The 24,326-nt window shown below is 36.1% G+C and overlaps 1 protein-coding gene across 1 annotated transcript in view; it reads left to right on the top strand.

Annotated features, from left to right (window-relative positions):
- Window positions 1-522: 522 nt before the first annotated feature.
- ROBO4 (roundabout guidance receptor 4) overlaps window positions 523-24,326 on the top strand; it is a 458,861-nt gene continuing 435,057 nt past the window's right edge. The window contains exon 1 of the mRNA XM_053690486.1: window positions 523-808. Within this exon, the coding sequence (XP_053546461.1) occupies window positions 745-808 (64 nt within the window). The 5' untranslated portion in view covers window positions 523-744. The remainder of the gene's footprint in view (window positions 809-24,326) is intronic.

Below are 24,326 nucleotides of genomic sequence, written 5' to 3'. Positions count from 1 at the left end.
GAGCCAGTGACAAGAGGCACTTATGTACAGCCAAACATTAGCAGCTAGCACCCAGTAGTATATTGCTGTTCCTGAGCCTACCTACATATACTTTTCAGCAAAGGATTCAAAGAGAACGAGGAAAATTAAACAATAGAAGTAAATTGGGAATTTGTTTAAAATGATATGCTCTATCTATATCATAAAAGTTTAATATTGACATATGAATGAACAGTGATTATTTTAACAAGTTCTCAAATTAAAACAATAAACTTGCAGAATAAAGTTGTTGTTAATGGTCATCTTTCCTACATTTAAAATGTTTTTTTTTATCCCCCCACCATCCATCCCACAAAATACTATTAACAATAGTACTAGAAAGATAATAGGGTTGGACCATAAAAGCTAAAAGGGGAAGAAACCTCAGAGCTCAAAAAAAAGTTAACAAGTAACCTGAAGCTGTCTTTCCTGTAAATTTGAATGGGAGGAACCAGAGTAACTGACTATATCCCTAACACCAGTTTCCCTGTGAGGAAATAGGAAACAGGTCACTATTTCTAGTAACTGGGATGCAATCATTAGGCAGCACTGTTTTCAAGCAGAAGACACATTTAGAAGTGGAGTGGCTTTAAGTTTTGTTTTTTTGTCAGTGTAAATTAGTTTGTGTACTTTTGGCACACATTCCTGTGTCACTGCACAAATTATGCATTAATTGTGTTTTGCCCAAACTTTACAAGAAGAATATACTGAATCAACTGGATAGCAATGGCTCCTAACAGGATGTTAATACTGATTATAGCATTCCTTGTAAATATTCCGCTGGTGAGAGGTAAGTAATTATTAAGCTGAAGCATAAATATGTTGCATTTTGTAGAGATTTAGCAATTATTTATAAATTATTTACACAAAAAACAACTTTGCAAATGTTTTGCTGCAGTTGATAAGCCTAAAATCTGTACTGTATATTATATCATGCCATAGTAGTGAAAAGTGTTATAAATTCACACCTGACGTTGTTGGTAGTTTTGAAGAATAAATTGTATCTAATTTTACTGCATTAAATAAAATGTAGATAATTGCCAAATATGTACTGTAATGTATATGTAGCCCTGAGCTAAAATCAGACTTATTTCCCATATTTGTAAAACACTATCAAGAAGCTTGAAGCTTACATTTACAGGTGTAGCAATTATAGAGAATTAGCAATTTCATGACTAAGTATATTTCTAAAGAAAGAAAAGAAAAAATAGGGAGATAAGCAATGTTAATTCAATAAAATGTATTTAAAATGTGTAAAGGTGTGGGTGCACTAATATATGGTTGACACTGTAAGTACATAGAGTGCATTTTTAAGTATAGTGTCAATATATTAACCGTATTGTAACTGTGTAAATCTCCTACATGTTCTTAAAATATGTAAGAAATTCCACAATGGTATTAGGGAACAATTCTGCATGCAAGACAATGGGAATGCTTAGCATCTCCTTTCCCTCTCTACTCTTTTCAGAAGAAATGTCAGGATGTTTTTGTATTTGTGAATTGATAAGCTCTCCAGATGTATTGAGCTTTCAGTCAGTCAAGATGGTGGCAACGTGTTCACTTAGGAAACCTGTTTTATATGACTTAGAGCGATCGATAATGTCATAGTAACTTCCCTCTGTATAGCAACTGCAAAGAAAAGAGGTTAGTCTGTGTTTAAGCTCTCCATTTGTTGCTCAGATAAATCAGCGCAACTCAAATTATATACTATGGAAATATCTTTTAGATACTATGGGGAAGATTTATTATGAGGCAAATGTCTCTATTGGGCGCAGGTTGGCTCTCTTTAGCCTGCAACTGAAATTTTGCAAGGAGTGGCTTATGTTGTAGTTACTTCAAACCTCTCCACCAACTTAGAATTGGTTGCACAAGAGCAAGGGGCAGTATTGCGGACCAAATGTGCCCAACGATTTGCCATCTCGGACAGAAAGGCTAAATACATTTTTGAAATAAGTATATTTATTTTGGATACAAAATATCTATATGTTACTTATACTATTTGACAAGTCATATACAATTACTTTAAAATACACAACATACATTTTCATTTTCTAAAACACCTCTTACTGCATAGTAAGTCCAATATTTTGTATATTTCCCCACCCATTGTTGACACTTTTTTACATATGTCTGTTTAACGTTTATTACAAAACAATTTCAAAGTCAGGGATAACACACATCACAGATGTCCACTGTCATTAATTTTAGAGAGGAAAGAGATTAAAGGGACATTGAACCCACATTTTTTCTTTCATGATTTAGATAGAGCATGACATTTTAATCCACTTCTAATTTACTCCTATTATCAAATTTTCTTCGTTCTCTTGCTATCTTTATTTTAAAAGGAGGAATGTAAATCTTAGCAGCCAGCCCATTTTAGGTTCAGCACCATGGATAGTGCTTGCTTATTGGAGGCTTACATTTACCCACCAATAAGCAAGCATAACCCAGGTTCTCAACCAAAAATGGTCCGGCTCCTATGCATCACATTCCTGCTTTTTAAATAAAGATAGCAAGAGAACTAAGAAAAAATTGATAATAGGAGTAAATTAGAAAGTTGCTTAAAATTGCATGCTCTATCTTAATCATGAAATAAAAAAATGGGTTTAGTGTCCCTTTAAATAATAATGTCAACAAATAGGATTAATTTTCTACAATACTTTTTATAGCATATACTGTAAAATATTTTGCCCTGATTATTTAAAGCAGACATTCCAATACTAATAAGAATTAGTGTTTTATTCCTTAGCTATAGTGTAAAGTTTACATACTGTATTTCATAAAAACAGATTTATGTTAAATAAATGACTCATAGCAGAGAATTGAGGTTGTTTGATGTTTATGACGTGCCTTTTCTTATTTGGATAATGTTAGGTGAGAGTTTAAAGGGATAGGAATCCCCAAATTTTCTTTCATGATTTGGATAGAACATACAGTTTTAAACAATGTTCCAATTTACTTCTAATACAATTTGCTTCATTCACTTATTATCCTTTGCTGAAGGAACAGCATTGCACTACTGGTAGCTAGCTGAACATGTCTAGTTAGCCAATAACAAGAGACAAATGTGTGCAGGCACCAATCAGCAGCTAGCTCTCACTAGTGTAGGATTTGTGCAATAGAAGTAATTTTGAAAGTGTCTTAAAATTACATTCTCTATCTGAATCTTGCAAGTTTAATTTTGACTTTCCTATCTCTTTAAGCAAAGCTTGTTGATTAAGTAGGATAACATTGTGCATGGTTCTTGGACGGTAGTGAGATAAGTAGAATTATTTATTGTGGTATGTGTTGTGTGCAACAGATGTTATATTGCCATTAGCCTTCAAAAATAGTGTATGATACAGCAATATAATGAATTTGACAGCAAAGAATAAGTAGAATTTAACTAGTCAATTTAGTTTGGTAATCACATAGGGTTTATTTAAAGGGACATTAAACACTTTGAAATTATAATATAAAATATTTAATTGTTTGTAATAAAACATAGTCATACAATATACTTTTATTATTTATTGTTTCCCGTTTTGTAATTAGTCCAGAAAATATGAAGCTTTTCCATTTCCTGTTAGAAGAGGAAGAGCAGACTCTAGACTTAGCACTGCTATATTCCACACATACTAGTGGAATACATGTATAACTGTTCCTAATTAGCCTCAGCAAACCTAGGTTACAACATGGCAGCCCCAATTGCTTTATGGACATTAAAACTTTACACATATTTTTTTTATTATCTGGATATTAATCGTATGCTAATCTTTGTTTTGAATATATCATTCTATCTAGCATTTAATTTTGTGTTTGATGTCCATTTAACTATCCCAGTTAGTATTACTGAACTAATGATTCTATATTTATGTATAGGTTAAATATATGCTTGAACTTTAGGACCCGACTAAAATACTGAGAAGCAAAGACATTTTCTTAGAATGAAGGGAATGATTTTATCCAGGAATAAAATACATATTAGGGGCGCAATCCGATATAGATCGCAGTTTGCGGCGCAAGCGAGGGAACCGGCGTCGCCCGCAGTTTCAGCTCGCAACTCGAGCTATCCCATATAAGTCGCCGTCAGATGCTAACGTGCCGTAAGTCTAACAAACCAGCGATGTCCAGAAATCTGCGTAAGTACAAATTTCTGGCGTCTCCAGTGACTTGCGGCACGTTAGAAACTGCCGGCGCCTATAAAACCTGACTAAAGTCTAAAACACCCGCACTGTCTAACACGCCTCCCTAACATAGCCCGACACGTCTAACATGCCTCCCTAACATAGCCCGCACTGTCTAACCCTCTATCCGCTATCCCCCCTCACTATCCTAACAATAAAAAAGCTATTAACCCCTAAACCGCCGCTCCCGTACCCCGCCGCAACCTAATAAAGTTATTAACCCCTAAACCGCCGCTCCCGTACCCCGCCGCCAGCTATATTATATCTATAACCCCCTAAAGTGAGCCCCTAACACCGCCGCCATCTATCTTAAAATTATTAACCCCCAATGTAAGCCCCTTACACCGCCTCCATCTCTATTAAAATGATTAACCCCTAATTTAATCTACATACCCCGCCGCCAGCTATATTATCTATGTTAACCCTAAGTATAATATAGTTAATATAGGTATTACATTATATATATTAACTATATTAACCCTAATTATATTAGGGTTAATATAGTTAACATAGTTACTATAGTATTTATATTAACTATATTAACTCTATCTAACCCTAACACCCCTAACTAAATTTATATTAAATTAATCTAATTCATTTATAAACTAAAATATTCCTATTTAAATCTAAATACTTACCTATAAAATAAACCCTAAGATAGCTACAATATAATTAATAATTACATTGTAGCTATGTTAGGGTTAATATTTATTTTACAGGTAAATTGCTAATTATTTTAACTAGTAGCTCAATCAGATTGAGCTCGCATTCTATTGGCTGTTCCGATCAGCCAATAGAATGCGAGCTCAATCTGATTGGCTGATTGGATCAGCCAATCGGATTGAACTTGAATCTGATTGGCTGATTCAATCAGCCAATCAGATTTTTTTAACTTAATTCCGATTGGCTGATAGAATCCTATCAGCCAATCGGAATTCGGCGGACGCCATCTTGGATGACGTCATTTAAAGGTACCTCATTCCAAGTTCAGTAGTCGGCCGGGATGGATGCTCCGCGGCGGCGGAGCGAAGAAAGAAGATTGAAGATGCCGCCGGAAGAATGAAGACTTTGCTGCCGCTTGGAGGAAGACGTCGCCGGAGGAAGAATTCTTCTTTGCCGCTTGGAGGAAGACATCGCCCGGATCGGATCAGGAGTTCGGCCCGGTGTGGTGAAGACAAGGTAGGGAGATCTTCAGGGGGGTAGTGTTAGGCTTTTTTAAGGGGGGTTTGGGTGGTTTTAGAATAGGGGTATGTGGGTGGTGGGTTGTAATGGGGGGGGGGTATTGTATTTGTATGCAAAAGAGCTGAATTCTTTGGGGCATGCCCCACAAAAGGCCCTTTTAAGGGCTGGTAAGGTAAAGAGCTTTGAAATTTGTTTAATTTAGAATAGGGCAGGGAATTTTTTTTATTTTGGGGGTTTATTATTTTATTAGGGGGCTTAGAATAGGTGTAATTAGCTTAAAAATCTTGTAATCTTTTTTTATTTTTTGTAATTTAGTGTTTGTTTTTTTTTGTAATTTAGTTTAGTTAATTTAATTGTATTTTTAGATAGATGTTTGTAGTTTATTTAATTTATTGATAGAGTAGGTGTATTTGTAACTTAGGTTAGGATTTATTTTACAGGTAATTGGGTAATTATTTTAACTAGGTGGATATTAAATAGTTAATAACTATTTAATAGCTATTATACCTAGTTAAAATAATTAACAATTTACCTGTAAAATAAATATTAACCCTAACATAGCTATAATGTAATTATTAATTATATTGTAGCTATCTTAGGGTTTATTTTATAGGTAAGTATTTAGATTTAAATAGGAATATTTTAGTTTATAAATGAATTAGATTAATTTAATATAAATTTAGTTAGGGGTGTTAGGGTTAGATAGAGTTAATATAGTTAATATAAATACTATAGTAACTATATTAACTATATTAACCCTAATATAATTAGGGTTAATATAGTTAATATATATAATGTAATACCTATATTAACTATAATATACTTAGGGTTAATATAGATAATATAGCTGGCGGCGGGGTAGGTAGATTAAATAAGGGGTTAATCATTTTAATAGAGATGGCGGCGGTGTAAGGGGCTTACATTAGGGGTTAATAATATTAATATAGCTGGCGGCGGTATAGGGGGATTAGATTAGGGGTTAATAATTTTTATATAGGTGGCGGCGGTGTAAGGGGTCAGATTAGGGGATAGATAAGGTAGATGACAGCGGTGTAAGGGGTTCTAATTAGGGGATAGATAAGGTAGATGGCGGCGGTTTTAGGGGCTCACAGTAGGGGGTTAGTTTATGTAGATGGCGGCGGGGTCCGGGAGCGGCGGTTTAGGGGTTAATAACTTTATTAGGGATTTCGGGGGGGGGGATCGCGGTTGACAGGTAGATAGACATTGCGCATGCGTTAGGTGTTAGGTTTATTTTAGCAGATCGCGGTTGACAGGGAGATAGACATTGCGCATGCGTTAGGTGTTAGGTTTATTTTAGAAGATCGCGGTTGACAGGGAGATAGACATTGCGCATGCGTTAGGTGTTAGGTTTATTTTAGCTGCCAGTTTAGGGAGTTACGGGGCTCCAATAGTCAGCGTAAGGCTTCTTACGGCTGCTTTTTGTGGCAAGGTGAAAATGGAGTAAGTTTTCTCCATTTTCGCCACGTAAGTCCTTACGCTGCATATTGGATACCAAACTGCGCGGGTTTGGTATACCTGCCTATAGCCCAAAAAACTACGGGCGACGGCAGAAATATACGCGCGTAACTTCTAGGTTACGCCGTATATAGGATACCAAACTCGTGCAAATATTGGCGTCGCCGGCTTTTGCGGGCGACGATTTTTATCGGATCGACCCCCAGGTGTCACTGTTTTTCTAAGGTTTTCTTGCCTTGGATTAGTAAGGTCCTGCTTGCAGTGTGTAGTTGCTCTTATTTTGATTAATTGAAAACAAAAACTGTAATTCCTATTTAAATTACTTGAATTTACGCCTCTGTAAATTTTCTCAATTCATTCTGGAAACTCATTAAAGGGACACTAAATCTTCTGAGACTGTTATTCATATGCTGATTTATAACCACCCTAATTGGTCTGAGCAGCAGAGATTACATATGGAGAACAGGCTTTTAAAGGGACATGAAACCCAAAAATGTTCTTTCATGATTCAGATAGAACATATAATTTTAAACAATGTTCCATTTTACTTCTATTATCTAATTTGCTTAATTAGCTTGGTATCCTTTGTTGAACAAGCAGTAATGCACTACTGGGAGCTAGTTAATGCATTGGGTGAGCCCATAGCATGAGGAATATATGTGCAGCCACCAATGAGCATCTTCTAAATCTACCTAGGTATTTTTTTCAACAAAGAATATCAAGCAAACAAAACAAATTAGATAATAGAAGTAAATTGGAATGTTGTTTAAAATCACATGCTCTGAATCAGATGCTCATGCATCTGAATCATGAAAAAAATAAATTGTGTTTTATGTCTCTTTAAGGTATATACAAAATTGAGGTGCCTATTACTTTATAGAAACTAAAACATTACTTGTCATTCTTTAATATTTAAATAGCTAATATAGTTTACATCTGCATATTATTTGCAGGCTAATCTTGACTTTGAATAAATTCATTATTAATTACATAATTTCTGTGTTGTGTCCCTTTAATCTTTTTTTTTTTTTTTTTTTTTTTACGGGTATGTTATAATACATTTGCAAGTAGTAGACAACATTAAAGAAACATAAAAGTCTACTGTGTCTAGGGCAATTTGCTATTGCAAAGACGTAAACATATAGTAACACTCAGCTCCATAGCAGCAATGCCCTACTGGGACTTGATTGAACATATTTGGTGAGATAATTACAAGAGTCGTATTGGTGAGTCACTAATCACCAGAAAGGATACTAAGAGAACAAGGTAAATTTGATAATAGATGTACAATTTAAAAAAATTTTTTAAAATGAATACTCTATTTGAAAAATGAATTCTTAAAGGGACAGTCAAGTCAAAATTAAACGTTCATGATTCAGATAGGGCATGCAATTTTAAACATCTTGCCAATTCACTTTTATCATGAAATTTGCTTTGCTCTCTTGGTGTCCTTAGTTGAAAGCTAAATCTAGGTAGGCTCATGTGCTAATTTCTAAACCCTTGAAGGCCACCTCTTATTTCAGTGCATTTTACAGTTTTTTTTCACAACTGGAGGGTGTTAGTTCATGTGTACCATATAGATAACATTGTGCTCTATGCTTTCAATGGGAAGCAGTAGTAGTGTGCTCAATGTGCTTGTATTACAAGTTGCCTGTTAAGTGTTGCATCTTTGTGCATTCCAAAATACTGCTTTCATATTTATAGCTTTTGAAAAAACAGGTATTAGCTGTTCTGGCTTGTGCTTTCAAAAACAGCAAAGCTACATAGCAAAGAACTTTACCGAAAACTATTTGAGGGGATGTGATTACTTGTGCAGGAGTATGTTTGAAGACGGGGAATTTACCCCAAAATGTCACATACTTAAGGGATTAAAGAATATTCCCCTGTTTAAATCGGGAGATTGCATTCCATTATTTTGAATATATATATATATATATATATATATATATATATATATATATATATATATATATATATATAAAAGTGTGTTTGTACAGACAGACAGATGATATATACAGTGTAGATAGTGTAAATATCAGACCTCCCTCTTAGGCAAGGTAAGCAGCGTGCACTATCCCTGATCCGCACACTTTGGGGGACCCTGTGCTCTCATGCCAGTGCTGAGAAATACGGGGCTGGAAACCCCACACATTTATTTTGCCCAGGGCCCCGGAAATGCTAAGGGTGGCTGTGCCAGTAACACACACAAACCAGCATATCAGTAATTCATACAGCAAGTATTCTGTCCTTACCCCCTTGGTGCAAGTCAAGTAATGTATAGAGGATTGATTTTCTGTGGGTATCAATATTTATGTTTTCTGCTCTTTTAATTACAGCTTCCAACAAATGCAAAGCTGAAGCCTCAGCCCATTAAAATATGACCATCACCAGATAATTGGATATTTAAATCTCCATTTTTTATAGATTTTACTGGACATCCAGTTAAAGATAAAGATACCAAACTGTTCAGTTCAATACGGGACACCAAACCTAATTATATCCTATTTGAAAACCGAATCACAGATTTTATGTACATTTATTCCCATAAGAGAAAACAATGTTGAATGATAAATTTCAAATGGTTGTACCAAAATGAATATATTTGTGTGTGATACTAAATTCTAAATTTAATCATCTTAGTGTATAAAGTCTGTTCCCCTGAAAAGAAAGTTAATAGAGTGACCTAAATTGGCAACAAAAGATGACTGTCATTACATTACAAAGCCCTTTCCTTTGTTAAAGGTGAAATTGCCTACTCTAACCCCAAAGAATGACCTCTTAACAATTGTAAATTTACTGTGGGTGTGATAAAGTCCCTAAATGAATATCCTGAATTTACCCATGGTCCTTTCTATAAAATAGTTCAGGCTCATTGTAATGCCCTGCTATTAAATACATTTAAAAATAATAAGGAAACAAATTAAAGGAACATGAAACTCAATTTTTTTTCTTTCATGAATCAGATAGAACATACAATTTTGAAGAACTTTCCAATTTACTTTAATTATCAAATTTGCTTTATTTTCTTGGTATCTTTTGCTGAAGGACCAGCAATGCAGTACTTGGAGCTAGCTGAACACATCTAGCAAGCCAACAAGAGACAAACTGTGTATAGCCACTAATCACCAGCTAGCTAGCCGTACTGTAGGATTTGTACATATTCTTTTTCAGTAAAGGATACCAAGTGAACAAAGCAAATTTGGAAAATAAAAGTGAATTTAATAGTGTCTTAAGATAACATATTCTGGCTTAATCAGACAAGCTTAAATGCACATGAAACCCAAAATATGTATTTCATGATTCAGATAGATAATACAATTTTAAACAACATTCAAATTTACTTTTATTATTCAATTTACTTAATTCTTCAGATATCCTTTGTTGAAGAAATAGCAATGCACAAAGGTGAGGCATCTATGTGCAGCCACCAATCAGCAGCTAATGAGCCTATTTGGATAAGCTTCTCAACAAACAATATCAAGAGAATAAAGCAAATTAGATAATAGAGGTAAATTGGAAAAATGTGGGTTTCATGCCCCTTTAATTTTGACTTTTCTATCCCTTTAAGGGTATATTTTATACCAGTTGTAACCTAGACTGTGGAAAGGTATGTCCTTAAAAACAATACTTTATTACTTAAAAAGCCAAGTCGTTTTGTGATAAATGCCATTTAAAAAAAAAAGAAAAAAACACCCCAAGTTGTCAGCTATTCAAAGGCTCATTATTTTCTATGAATTACATTCCAATAACAACTGAAAAAACAGAGAGGTGCCAATAAAAACATTAGTTACAGCTGTAATTTAAGCTTTATTTCCCAGCACAATCTGTAATTCTTGACAGGCTTTAAGAATTACAGTTTACTGCATCAATATGCAAAAACTTTTTGTCTTATACATTAAAGTATTAACAAAACACCATCAATTTACTTTTATTTTCTATAGTGAATTATAGCAACACAGTATTCCCACTTCCAATAGATGCTGATTTATCACACACTAAAATATCAATTGGGTTTATTTTTAGGTAAGTAACTTGTACTTACTTTTGGGTTGGGTTGTACAATTTATTGATTGTTTAAAAGGTTACAAATCTGAAGAATCTGGCAACTATTTATTTATACTTAAAGGGACACTGAACCCAATTTTTTTCTTTCATGATTCAGATAGAACATGCAATTTTAAGCAACTTTCTAATTTACTCCTATTATCAAATTTTCTTCATTCTCTTGGTATGTTTATTTGAAAAGCAAGAATGTAAGTTTAGATGTCGGCCCATTTTTGGTGAACAACCTGGGTTGTCCTTGCTGATTGGACTGCACCAATAAACAAGTGCTCTCCATGGTTCTGAACCAAAAATTAGCTGATAATAGAAGTAAATTAGAACGTTGCTTAAAATTGCATGCTCTGGCTGAATCATGAAAAAAAAAAAATTGGGTTCAGTGTCCCTTTAAAGGGATATGAAACACAATTTTTTTTATGATTTAGACAGAACAACTTTCCAATTTACTTCTATTATTTAATTTGCTTCCTTCTCTTGTTATCCTTTGCTGAAATCTTTATCTAGGAAAGCTCAGGAGCAGCAAAGAACTTAAGTTCTAGCTGCTGATTGGTGGCTGCATATATATATATATATATATATATACCGATTGTCATTGGCTCACCCATGTGTTCAGTTAGAAACCAGTAGTGCATTGCTGCTCCTTCAACAAAGCATACCAAGAGAATGAAGCAAATTTGATAATAGAAGTAAACTGAAAAGTTGTTTAAAATTGTATGTTCTACCTAAATCATGAAATCATTTTTTTTTGTTTCATGTCCCTTTAAAGGAAAGCATATCATTTTAAGCAACTTTGCAATTTATTTCTGGTAAATCTAATTTGCTTAGTTGTTTTGGTATCCTTTGTTGAAAAGCATATCTAGATAGGCTCAGGAGCTAGGAGCTAGCTATTAATTGGTGGCTGGACATATATGCCTCTTGTCATAGACTTACTGACGTGTTCAGCTAGCTCCCAGTAATGCATTGCTGTCTCTTTAAAATAGAATTTGATGAGAACAATGCAAAAATTGTTAATAGAATTAAAATGGAAAATTGCTTCAAATTAATGCTCTATCTGAATCTTAAAAGAAAAAAAAAATGGGTTTCATGCCCCTTTAATTCATATAGATACACCATAAACCAACTCAAATATTAACCCTTTTCCGGAAACATTTCACAGTGGGCAGATTTATCATACCTCGGGCGGACATGATTCGCTATAGCTTATTAGGTCCGTCCTGCATTGCTAAATGTTGACAGCATACGCTGTCTGCATTTAACATTGCACAAACATTTCTGGTGAAATGTTTGTGCAATGCCACCCCTGAAAATTCACGATCAATCGGCCGCTAGCAGGGGATGTCAATCAACCCGATAGTATCTGATCGGGATGATTGCAGTCTGCCACCTCAGAGGTTGCAGATGAGTTAAAGAGCAGAGGTCTTAAGATCGCTTCTTCTTAACTCCTGTTTTCGGCAAGCCGGAAGGCTCACGCGGAATAAGCAGCATCCGCTGATCAGTAAATCGTCCCCAGTGAGTTTTTAATAGGTTCAATGTGTAGAATTTGAAATGTTAAAAAACAGATGAAAATTTGTGTTTTGATTGATTGGAATATAACTGCTATATTGTCCCTATTGCAAGGTAAAGGAGGTCAATGGTAAATGGGCTGAATGTTTTGAAAACCATTGGGTAAATGTGTTATTGTGAGGTTGAAAATGGATTGGAATTGGTTTGCATTTGAAAAGCCCATAATAACCCATCTGATAGAAGACCATATGGGGTATATTTATCAAAGTGCGAGCGGACATGATACGATGCAGCGTACCACGTCCGCTGCACATCGATAAATGCCGACAGCATACGCTGTGGGCATTTATCATTGCACAAGCAGTTCACCAGAACTGCTTGCGCAATACCGCCCTCTGCAGATTCGCGGCTAATTGGCCGCTAGCAAGAGGTGTCAATCAACCTGATCGTATTTAATTGGGATAATTTCTGTTCGTGGCCTCAGAGCAGGTGAGGTGGACAAGTTATGGAGCAGCGGTCTTTAGACCGCTGATTTATAACTTCTGTTTCCGGCGAGTTTAAAGGTTCTCTGGAAACAAGGGTCATCAAGCTCCATTCTGAGCTTGATAAATCGGCCCCTTTGGGTGAACTGGAATTTAGGTACACAGAACAATCACATTGACACAACTTTTTTAATAAGTAACCTTGCAGAATGAGGAGCATACATATTTGTGACTATACTGTTTGTTAACCCTTCACTCTATAATGTATTAGCTGTTTAAAAATCAGTGCGTAAATATAAAATAAAATTCTTATTATTTGAGATTTAAGAAGGACAACAGAATGAAAGGAATTTTAAATAAAGGGAAAGTATTTTTTCCTCTCTTTGGTCAGGTAATAATTTTTCACCAATTCTTCTGTCACTTTGATTGGCTGAAGTGCCTCAGCCTATTTTTGAAAATAAATAGCTAAATAAATAAATAAATAAATAAATAAAAGGCAATGCAAACTGTGCCTGGCTGGAGGCTATAGAAATAGTGTACTTAACCCTTTGAGTGCTAAGCACTTTCCCACCTGGGTGCTAAGCTGATTTATTTTATTGTTTTATTTTTTTATTTTGTGGGAAAAAAAATTAACTTTTTTTTTTTTTTTCCTAGATCCCCAAGACTTACATCATTGGAAAGGTTAGGCAATTACCTTTCCAATGGTGGGTCTTGTAGCTGCTTAGATGCCTGAGATACAGGCTTCTAAGCAGCATGCCCCCTTTCCCTATACTTTGTATTGACAAATTGTTAATAAAGTTGCGCAGTGACGTCATCACGTCATTGCGCGTGACGTCACCGTACAAAACCAGATGCCTGTCACTCTACAGGCATGATCGCCAGGGTAGGACCGGTTGGCACCCCCCAGATCTCCCTCAAGATGGGAGAGTGCTAGTGACGGCTCTGAGCCGTCATTAGCACCAGAGTGGGAAACTCTGTGACGGCTCAGAGCCGTCATTAGCACTCAAAGGGTTAATTTAAAATATTCATGAACGAAACCTGCATACCTTTTTCAAATCTTTTTTAAAAGGTTTTAAGTCAATGACCAATATGCTACTTGTCAATTAGTCCATGTTCAAAGGGATATTAAACACTTTGATATGGTAATATAAAATTATAAATCATATATATATATATATATATATATATATATATATATATATATATAAATAAAAAAACTCATTATTTATTTTGTCCCCTTTTTCTGTACTTCCATTCTAAAATTGTGAGCTTTTCAGTTCCTGTTAGAAATGGAAGTGCAGAACACTGTTATATTCCAAACAGCCATACAGTGACCTATTTATAACTGTCCCTAATTGGCCACAGCAGAGAAGGTAACCTAAGTTACAAAATGGCAGCTCCCACTGTTTTATAGACACCTAAAACTTTACAATTACTTTGTATATATTTAAACAGCTAATGAAACTTTTAAAAATACATCTACATGTTATTCTTAGACTAATCTTTTTGACTGCATCATTCTACTTAGCATTTTTTAACGTTTCATGTCCCTTTAAAGCCAAAAGAGTTGTAGCTATGGTGAACAGTATTTCAAAATAAGTATGTCTAAATACAGAGAAGAACATCAGGAATTTCTGTAATTCTTTAGATGTATCTGTTTTTAACTCTGCTCGGGTAACACCATGCTTCAGAGAGAGCATAGAAGAAATGTGGAATAATTTCCTAAAAAGGTGTTAGGCAAATACAGGGCTCTCAATCATCCTATGATTTGCATGTTTACCCCATAATGGGACCTCTGTCTTGTTGTCCCTTCTTCCTCTATGAGTGTCCAGAAACCCTTCAATCACTTCACTATGTCACAAATCTGTCATGAATCAAATGGCCACACCCCTGAGCTGCCCATACCCCTGAGCTGTCTACACCCCTGAGCAGTCAACAGTCCTGGACAAAACAGATCCTGACCCTGGATATGCAGGTTTTCCCCCTTAAATTAGGTCCCAAGTTAAAATACAAATATAGTTAAGGGTTTCAAGATAGTGTGAAATCAATCATTAGATTAAAGTGAACCTTTAAGCAAGTCTAAACTTTTTGGTACATCTTTTATTTTTTTGCTATTCCCTCCTAAATTAGCAGAAACGGGAAATATGAATTGTGTGATTGGCGAAATACAGTGAGGGATTCCAGAGCTAAAGTCCTAGTGCAGTAACAAAACGTGTTAACACATTTGAGTGCTTTATTATTGCACTATTGCTTGCATATAACTATCTGTTTATCCCCACAAAGAACCAAATGTGCTGTCTACCAAGAAATACCATGAGTGATTGGCTTATTGGCTGTTTCCTGCTAAGGATCGGTAGTGCAATGTCTATCTGGAGATGACTTTAGCTGTGTTCTTAACCTTTTTTCATTGTACTTTTATATCCCTTTAATGTGCAAGGTTGTAGGTTCAGTATACATGGACTACAACTTAAAGGGATATGAAACCCAAAAAAAAAAATATTTTGTGATTCAGATAGAGCATATAATTTAAAAAAACAAAACAATTTTACCTCTATTATTAAATTTGCTTTATTCCCCATAATATTCTGTGATTAAGAGATACCTAGGTAGACATCTGGAGCACTATATGACAGGAAATCTAGTGCTCTTGCAAAACTGCTGCCATATAGTTCTCCAGAAATGGGCTGGCTCATAAGCATACGTCCCTGCTTTTCAACAAAAGATAACAAGAAGTTAAAGGAAATTAATATTAGGAGTACATTAGAAAGTTGTTTAAAATCCCATGCTCTATCTGAATCATGAAATAAATATTTTAAAGTTCATATCCCTTTAATAAAAAGATCATTCTGCATAATTGCAAAATATTATTTGTTTAAGTCTGTAAATGTCTATTTTAAGAAGTAAAATGATTAATCTGCACAGGAAGGTTGAAGGATGTGGTGTCATCTGCTCTGGAATGCACAACACATTGCTAATAACAATTCTTGGAATGTGACTTCTTTTCTTATAAGTTCTGTTATGCTCATTTCATCATTTTTGCTGTTTAAGTAGCCAAGTGCCCAGTATAAAAAGATTCAGATTATCACTTATTAGGTAATAATTACCCTCAATTATGGCAGTTATATATTATGTATACATTTTTGCATATATTTTACAAGCTTTCATATTAAAGGGATAGTAAACACCACAAATGTTATTGTTTAAAAAGATAGATAATCCATTTATTTACCATTCCTCAGTTTTGCATGACCAACACTGTTATAGAAATATATTTTTTACCTCTGTAATTACCTTGTATCTAAGCTTCTGCAGACTGCCTCCAAATCTCAGATCTTTTGACAGACTTGCATTTCAGGCAATTAGTGCTGACTAACGCCCTCTAGCTGTGACAAACTGTAACATGCATTCAGATAAGAGGCAGCCTTCAAGGGCTTAGAAATTAGCATATGAGCCTACCTACGTTTAGCTTTCAACTAAATACCAAAAGGACAAAGCAAATTTGATGATAAAAGTAAATTATAAAGTTGTTTAAAATGACATGCCCTTTTTTTTTTTGTTCCGGAGGAGGAGCTTAGCACAGGTGGCTGAGCGATTGTTCTCCTGTCCAAAGCACCTGGCGGTGTTTTCCACGCGCCAAGCCCTCAGAGTCAGGGACTGCTAGCAGGACGGCAAACTTCACCGCTGCTGGAACTCACAGTGGAAATTACATCCCACTGAAAAGAGAATCCCTGTCTTGAAGGGAACCTTTTAGAATCTAAGACCTAATTCTGCAAAACGGAGATGGAATAACCTCAGAAAAGAGCCTTTTCAACTTCCCACAGAGAAACCGTTCACGCAATTAGAGGTGAAAACTCCAAGTGTGTATACCTGTAAAGACTTTTAAAACGCCTGTAGTATTCCGCTGCTCAAGCCTTACACCCCACTTTCGGCTTTACTAGCTTACCCGGCTGACTTTCTCCCCTCCCGGGGTCAAATTTGTGGACTTACCCTTCCGGTCTGAGAAGCCTGCGGATACCGACTCAGGAACGTTTAGGAGCCCGGAGAAGGATCGACGACTACTCCTCCTCCCCCACCGGTGCTGCGTGGGAGGAGGAGCCCCTGGGAGCCGGCGGAGTCGGCGTCTCAGAGGATTGCGCTGTCCTTGCTTGGGGTCCTCCCGTGGAGGCGGCAGGTTGAGCTCCACCAGTGCCGGCTCTGCTCCAGGGCTCAGTATAGAAGCGCTCATCGGACCCCTTCTCCCCCACCGTTGTTGCGCGGGAGGAGGTGGGATAAGGAGGGCTAACGCCTTGCAAATACCTCTCAGGCTTCAAAAAGAAATTTCCCCTCCTGGCAGGGTAAGAACGGAACCGAAGCCCGGAGGATCAATCTCAGACCGCAGACATAGTGAGACACCGGAGGGTGAGTACATTAAACAGTACATTAAACAGAGTCACGACAAATATCTCTGTATTTGGTGGGTTAATTTTTGATAGCCCATAGAGAAGCTGTGAAAGGGGGCTGGAGCGAAAGTTAAAGGGCATTACAGGCTGGACTGAAACATATACATTCTTAGGAATTTTCTATACTGGGAAAGATGTTTATTACGAAATCTTATACCTGAACTAAGTCTATCTCTGACAAAGCTAAAAGATAGAGGGTGGAAGAGAAGAAAAGAAAGAAGAATTGTTTCTGGGACAGCTTTTGTTACAAAATATAGCTACAAAGATTGGAAGCAAGGGAAAATTAAGATCTAAGCTAAGAGTGACATAAAGTGCCAAACCCTCAAGAGAGACACAACCATTATAAATAGCTACATTCTTCCTGCTTACCAACACAAGTCAGGAAAAAAGGATCTATATGATTAAAGGAACTTACAAGCATCACAAAAGATCTTACTTTTTTTCTTTTTTTTTTTTTTTTTTTAAGAGCATCACGCTATATGAGTAAAAAATAGACTGCTCCTCTGAAATCTCTCATTAAAGAATTGCTCGAACTTTATTAAATTACATATAATGTTGAATTAGAGGTTCCTGGCTTTTTCTCACAGACCAATGTTATGCCACAATTAGAAATGTTTCTCACCTGCAGGTTGTTTGTGAAGGTTTCAGCATAATTTGGAGATATATAACAATTTATGATATTTTTGATATGCATGTGCATAGGCTGCCTGTTGAGTCTTAGTATGTTAAGCCTTTGAATAATAAGATCTTGAGAATCAGGTAAATTTACGGTGTAGAAGGCTAATAGGGTTAATTTATTTTTTTAAGGTGTTAAGATTGTATTACCCTGAATCTTGTTAAAAAAACAATTTTCTTTTTTTTTTTTTTTTTTTTTTTTGTGCCAGACTGCCAAACTTGGTTATAAAACTCGAAGCTTTCTTCACAATTTCACATAAAGGTTTAATCCCTCTTATATTCTAGTTTAAGTGTTTGTTAACACTTATTAGTTTAGATTCTAATCTTTAAACATCCACGCTTAAACACTGGTTATACTTAGCTAAAATCTAACATTACTTTTAGAGGCGGGCCTATTTAAATCTAATATTATTAAAAATTGTGAAACCAGCTACAGACCACATATAGTAGCAAATTGACAAAAAAGGTAATTAAGTGTACTAAATAGAGCTGCAAATCTGCCCACGGCTAGTGCCACCTCAATCATCCTCCCTATTGAGATTGTGACCTAATAGGGAAATTAACTTAAAATCAAACTATAGTGAAGGAACTGTTTCAGTGATAAAGATCATATATTACCTCCTCTTGTGTATCGTTTTAAATTTGTCTGAGACCCTCTGTCTGACTGCCAAAGTAAGAGATCACAATCCTGAAGTCACCCACACCTTGTCTTCTTAGAGATTTTTTTTTTCTCTCACGCTTTTCACAAATAATCACATAAAAATCCACTCCCTGTCACTTCTCATAACTACAAGTCACTTTAATACTTTCACTTCCCCCTTTTTTTTTTTTTTTTTTTTTCCCCACACCATTCACTTCCTTGCCTCACTTCAGTACTTTCACTCACCATATAGGGGTGCCCCCCCCCCCCAATAAGTGTGTCTTGCACTCGCACTTTTGGCACATGGACAAATTTCTTAACACTTCCTCTAAGACAATATCTCCAGGCATGGCGGGCAGGCATAGGGATAAGAAATCAAAGGGAACCACTGAGCCCACAGTGGAGGTACACTGCGCAACAAATCCTAATTCAGCAAGTGAGGTACTAAACTTACAAAACCTAGTCACCAATATATCAGAAGCTTTGACTCCTAAATTTGACACCTTAAGAATGGAAATCAAACACGATATAGATCAATTATCCCAGGAAGTCAGGCAATTTTCAAGCAGGCTGCAAGAGGCAGAGCAGAGGGTTTCAGATTTAGAAGACCTCACAGTGGTACAAGGCACCAAATTGGAGGACGCAGAAAGCAGAATACAAAAACTACAGCTCAGATTAGATGATCTAGAAAATCGATCACGAAGAAATAACATAAGGATAATTGGTATACCAGAAGAAAAAAAATATGAAAACCTAACGCTATTTATAACAGAAACGCTAGGTAAACTACTGGAAATACCAAGCACACAGATAGTAATCGAAAGAGCGCACAGAATCGGCCCTCCCCTAGATGACAACAAAACAAACAGAAGGCCAAGGGTAGTCATTGCCAGGTTCTTGAATTATCTAGACAAAGTTCTTATTTTACAACAGTTCAGGAAAAAGCAACCCATTAATATAGACGGTGCTAAAATTTTATTGTTTCAGGACTACTCGGCAGAGACCTCCTTGAAAAGAAGAGACCTAGCACCTGTATGTACAAAATTTATTCAAAAAGGTTATAGGGCAACGATAATATACCCATCTAAACTTAAAGTAGTCATTGGAAATACCACACATTTTTTTGACAATGTCAAAGAGGCAGACAGGTTATACTCTGAAGTAGAGTCAGCAGGGTGAGCTCTGTCACAGTAAGGGCCTTCAATTTAAAATTAAGAGTATAATAACAATGTTGCTCTTCGCGACATGGCTTTTCTCTTTCTTTCCCTCCATCCATTATTTATCAAACAAGTACAGTAGGTCTACCATATCAAAATTCCATTTCCCGGTAGGGGATCCCTTTTGGGACAGAGGGAAAAAGGAGGAGTTGGTCCTCCTCCTTCATCATATAATAGAGTTTCAATCCCCCACCCCCTTTTTTTTTTTTTTTTTTTTTTCTTTCCCCTCTCCTTCTTTTCCCTCCTCTCTCTCTCTCCCCCCATGCTTCTCTATCTTCCCGCTCTACTTAATCTTAGTGATTAAGTCCATATGACGAAACCACTTGATAAGTTCAGATTAATATCATGGAATGTGGGAGGAATCTCAACTCCCATAAAAAGAAAAGCCATAATTACACATATGCGAAAACTTCAGGCAGACATTATCTTCTTACAAGAAACACATCTTAACTTAGAAGAAGCCATGAAACTAAAAGGCTCATGGATAAAAGAGGTTATCGCCTCACCTAGTGTTAAGCGGAAGAGAGGGGTGGCAATATTGCTAGGCAAACGGCTAGATTATCACATACTCCAGACAAAGGTCGATCCAGAGGGGAGATTCATAATGATAAAAATCCGTATAGCCAACCAAGTTTATACATTGTGTAATCTATACGCACCCAACAAACTGGACTATGAATTTTGGAACATAATGCAATCCACCATTTTATCCTTTACAGAAGGGTTCTTGTTAACAGGAGGAGACTTCAATATGGCCCCACAATCTCCCTTAGACAGACTGAGACACAATAGCAAACAACTAAAGGCAAAAAAGGACAAACTAGAAACAAAAATCTTTAAATGTCTCTTTCAGAATTTGCTGGTCAAAGACATCTGGCGGATGCAAAACCCCGATGTCCGAGACTATACCTGCTTATCTAGGGTACATAAAACTTTATCCAGAATAGACCTGATACTAGCTGATGAGAGACTTTGTCCTAAGACTATAAAAACAGGAATCACACCCATAGTTATATCAGACCATGCCCCTATTTTTCTCGAAATTCATTTAAGTAACCCAAAAACAGCTCCCCTGAGATTCAGGTTTCCTTATCATCTGGCCAATGATGTAAAATTTAAAAAATATTTAAATGATAAATTTAAAGAATACACCCAATTTAACATAGATTACATTGATAAGCCGGAAATCTTTTGGGGAGCCGCCAAGGCAACCATTAGGGGAGAGATAATAGCATACGCGGCCAAAATATCTAAGATTATGAAAAAGAGAGAAAGGGAAGCTACCAACTTTGTTATAAACTCGTACAACCATTTTCTCCTTCATAAATCATCTTTCAATTGGGCCAAATACACTAAAGCTAAAAAAGAAAGGGATGCCCTAACACTGCTCATTGAAACTCAAAAAGAGCTTAGATTTCAGGCAAAAATGTACCGTTTCGGTAATAAATCTGGTAAATTAATGGCCAGGTTAGTTAAAGCGGAAAAAAACCCCTCTTTTATCGATAGATTACAACATAAAGGGAGTACCCTCACACAATCTGAAGATATACTAGAGAGTTTCGCAAAATATTATAAAGACCTCTATTCTGCTAGAACTCAGGAGCCGGATCAGTCTCATGAATTTTGGAGCAAAATAACTTGTCCCACAGTTCCTGAGGAAATAATTTCTTACCTGAATAAACCGATCTCAGAAGAAGAAATTAGCAAAACGATCTCTGAGTTATCATTAAACAAAGCAGCAGGCCCAGATGGGCTCCCTAACGAAGTGTACAAAATTCTAGCTTCTGAAGCGGTCCCATATCTCTGTAAGCTATTTAACCAATTTTTCATAGACGGTAAAAACATACCATCTAGTTTTACGGCTTCATACACAACTCTTTTGCTCAAAGGGGGGAAAGACCCAACTCAAAGAGAGTCTTACAGGCCCATAGCTCTCCTGAATTCTGAATACAAAATCTTAGCCTCAATACTTGCAAGTAGACTTCAAAGTGGCCTTACCCATATCATTCATAGTGACCAAGCAGGTTTTCTTAAAAACCGCAACTCGGCCTCAAAGATTAGAGAAGTGTTGGCAATAACAGAATATCTGTCACAGAAGACAGCTAGGGGGGAGGAGATGGGGGGCACCTCAGATCTTGCTATAATTGCAATTGATGCTGAGAAAGCCTTTGACTCGGTATATTTTAGCCATATATTTATATCACTGGCGAAATTCGGAATCTCAGGCAAATTTTCAAATTTCATAAAAAACTTATATAAAAATCCCCATACCCAATTAATAATTAATAATTTTCTATCATCTGATATAGCAATTCAACGGGGTACGCGACAGGGGTGCCCCCTATCTCCTCTCATTTTTGACATAGCTATTGAGTCCCTGGCAATAAGGATCAGACAGTCTCTTCAAGGGATCACAATATCCAAACATGAAATAAAAATTGCGCTTTATGCGGACGATATACTTTTGTATATCTCAGATACAAAAAGGAATATACCCAAATTGTTGCACATAATAACCATGTTTGGGTCCTTCTCCGGATATAAAATAAATGCAGCCAAATCAGAGATCTTATGGCTCAGGAAAAAAAAGGAATCATTAATCGAATGTCCATTTAAAGAGGTCACAGACTCATTTAAATATCTGGGGATTATTATCCCGGTCAATCCCTCAGATCTATACAAACTTAATATAACACCAATACTACTTTTGATTCGTGAAAAATTGAAAGTCTGGTTAAATTTACCAATTTCACTCTCTGGGAGAATCGCGTTATTTAAGATGGTCCTCCTCCCTAAACTATTATATGTTTTACAGAACACACCAATAATGATGCTCGAAAAAGATATTCGGTCTCTTAACTCTGCAATTAGAAATTTTATATGGCAGGGAAGGAGATCTAAAATCTCAATATCTAAACTCTCAGCAGGGAAAGAATTTGGAGGATTGTCTTTACCAGATATAAGATCCTACAATCTTACTTTTCTCGCTCGTACGGTGGTAGACTGGTTCTTATCTAAAAACTATGCGACCAACAATCACTTAGATGAAAATATCTGCTATCCCTTTCTCCCCACGGGACTGGCCCACTGTGAGCCTAAAGCACTCCCGCCTGAAATCAAGATACTTAAAACTATGTCAAATCCCATCAAAGCATGGTGGAAGATAGGGAGTCTATTAAAAGTCGAATGTAGAGTCTCACAGTATTTATCTATACAGGGTAACCCTAACTTTCGCCCTAGTTTAAACTCGGCAACTTTTAATAAATGGTATGCTAAGGGTTTGACGAAAGTCAATCAAATTGTCAGGGCAGATATAAAATGTGTGAAAACATTTGAGGAATTGAAAATTCAATTCAATTTAGCAAATAACGAATTTTTTGCCTATCTGCAATTAAGACATTATTTCTTAGAATTGGTGAAAAAGACAGGCTGGAGCTGGGACATGGGAGAAATGGAGAACTGGCTCTTATTAACAAAGAGCGGGCATACATCAATCACATATTGCTATAGATCTATCCGCAATATCAAGGGTTTGCAAGTATTAGATCAGATAGCAACGGGCTGGAACAGTCTAATTATCTCTAACGACATTGAACCAAAATTTATTCAAAGATCTATTAGAATTGTATCTCAGGCTACGCTTTCTGCGAACTGGAGAGAGACACATGTCAAATTCATGCATAGAGCCTATTTTACGCCAGAGAAGGGCCATAGATTACACAATGTAAACTTTAATACATGTCCAAAATGCTCCCTCTATGCGGCAGATTTAAAACATATGATCTGGAGTTGCCCGAAAGTTACCCAATTTTGGCATAAACTAGAGTACTGGCTTAATAACACACTGGGAATCTCCCCTCTGGATATCACATTAACGCAAGTGGCCTTCTGTATAAAAAAACAGGAAAAACAACCCCCCCAGGATAAATTAGTAACTCTCTCAATATTAGCTGCTAGAAATTTAATAACTTCATGCTGGAAAAAACATAGGGCTCCTACAATTTTAGAAGTAAAAAACTATCTTAAAAAACAATGCATGCTAGAACAGAGAGACACAAATCTAAACAATGAGGAAGATATTAAGTTATTTTTCAAGAAGTGGTCAGTATTTATCAAAAGTTTTCCAGACAATGAAATAGAGCATCTGATCTTTCCATTTAGAAATTCGGAAATGGTGCAGCTAAATGTCTGGTAACAGGGAGGGAGGAGAGAAGAGGGAGAGACAGGTTCCCCTTTTTACCTTATGAGTTCAATTTTTTTTTTTTTTTTTCCTTTTGAGTGTCTGTTTGTTTGTTGTTTTGTTTTTCCCCGTTTTGGCTTTTTGAAATGTTTTATTTAAATTGGTTTTGGTCTATATTATTTTCCTTCAGACATATTTTTCTGGTCTAATTGTTAAAAATATAAAAATCCAACAACATGGTTACCTAAACTGTATATGACAAGTATTATTTTCATAAAATGCAGTTCGA

This window comes from Bombina bombina, chromosome 8 (genome assembly GCF_027579735.1).
Source record: "Bombina bombina isolate aBomBom1 chromosome 8, aBomBom1.pri, whole genome shotgun sequence".
NCBI classification, from domain to species: domain Eukaryota; kingdom Metazoa; phylum Chordata; class Amphibia; order Anura; family Bombinatoridae; genus Bombina; species Bombina bombina.
The sequence above is the reverse complement of the archived record's forward strand: the minus strand, read 5'-3'. Positions and strand labels throughout refer to the sequence as shown.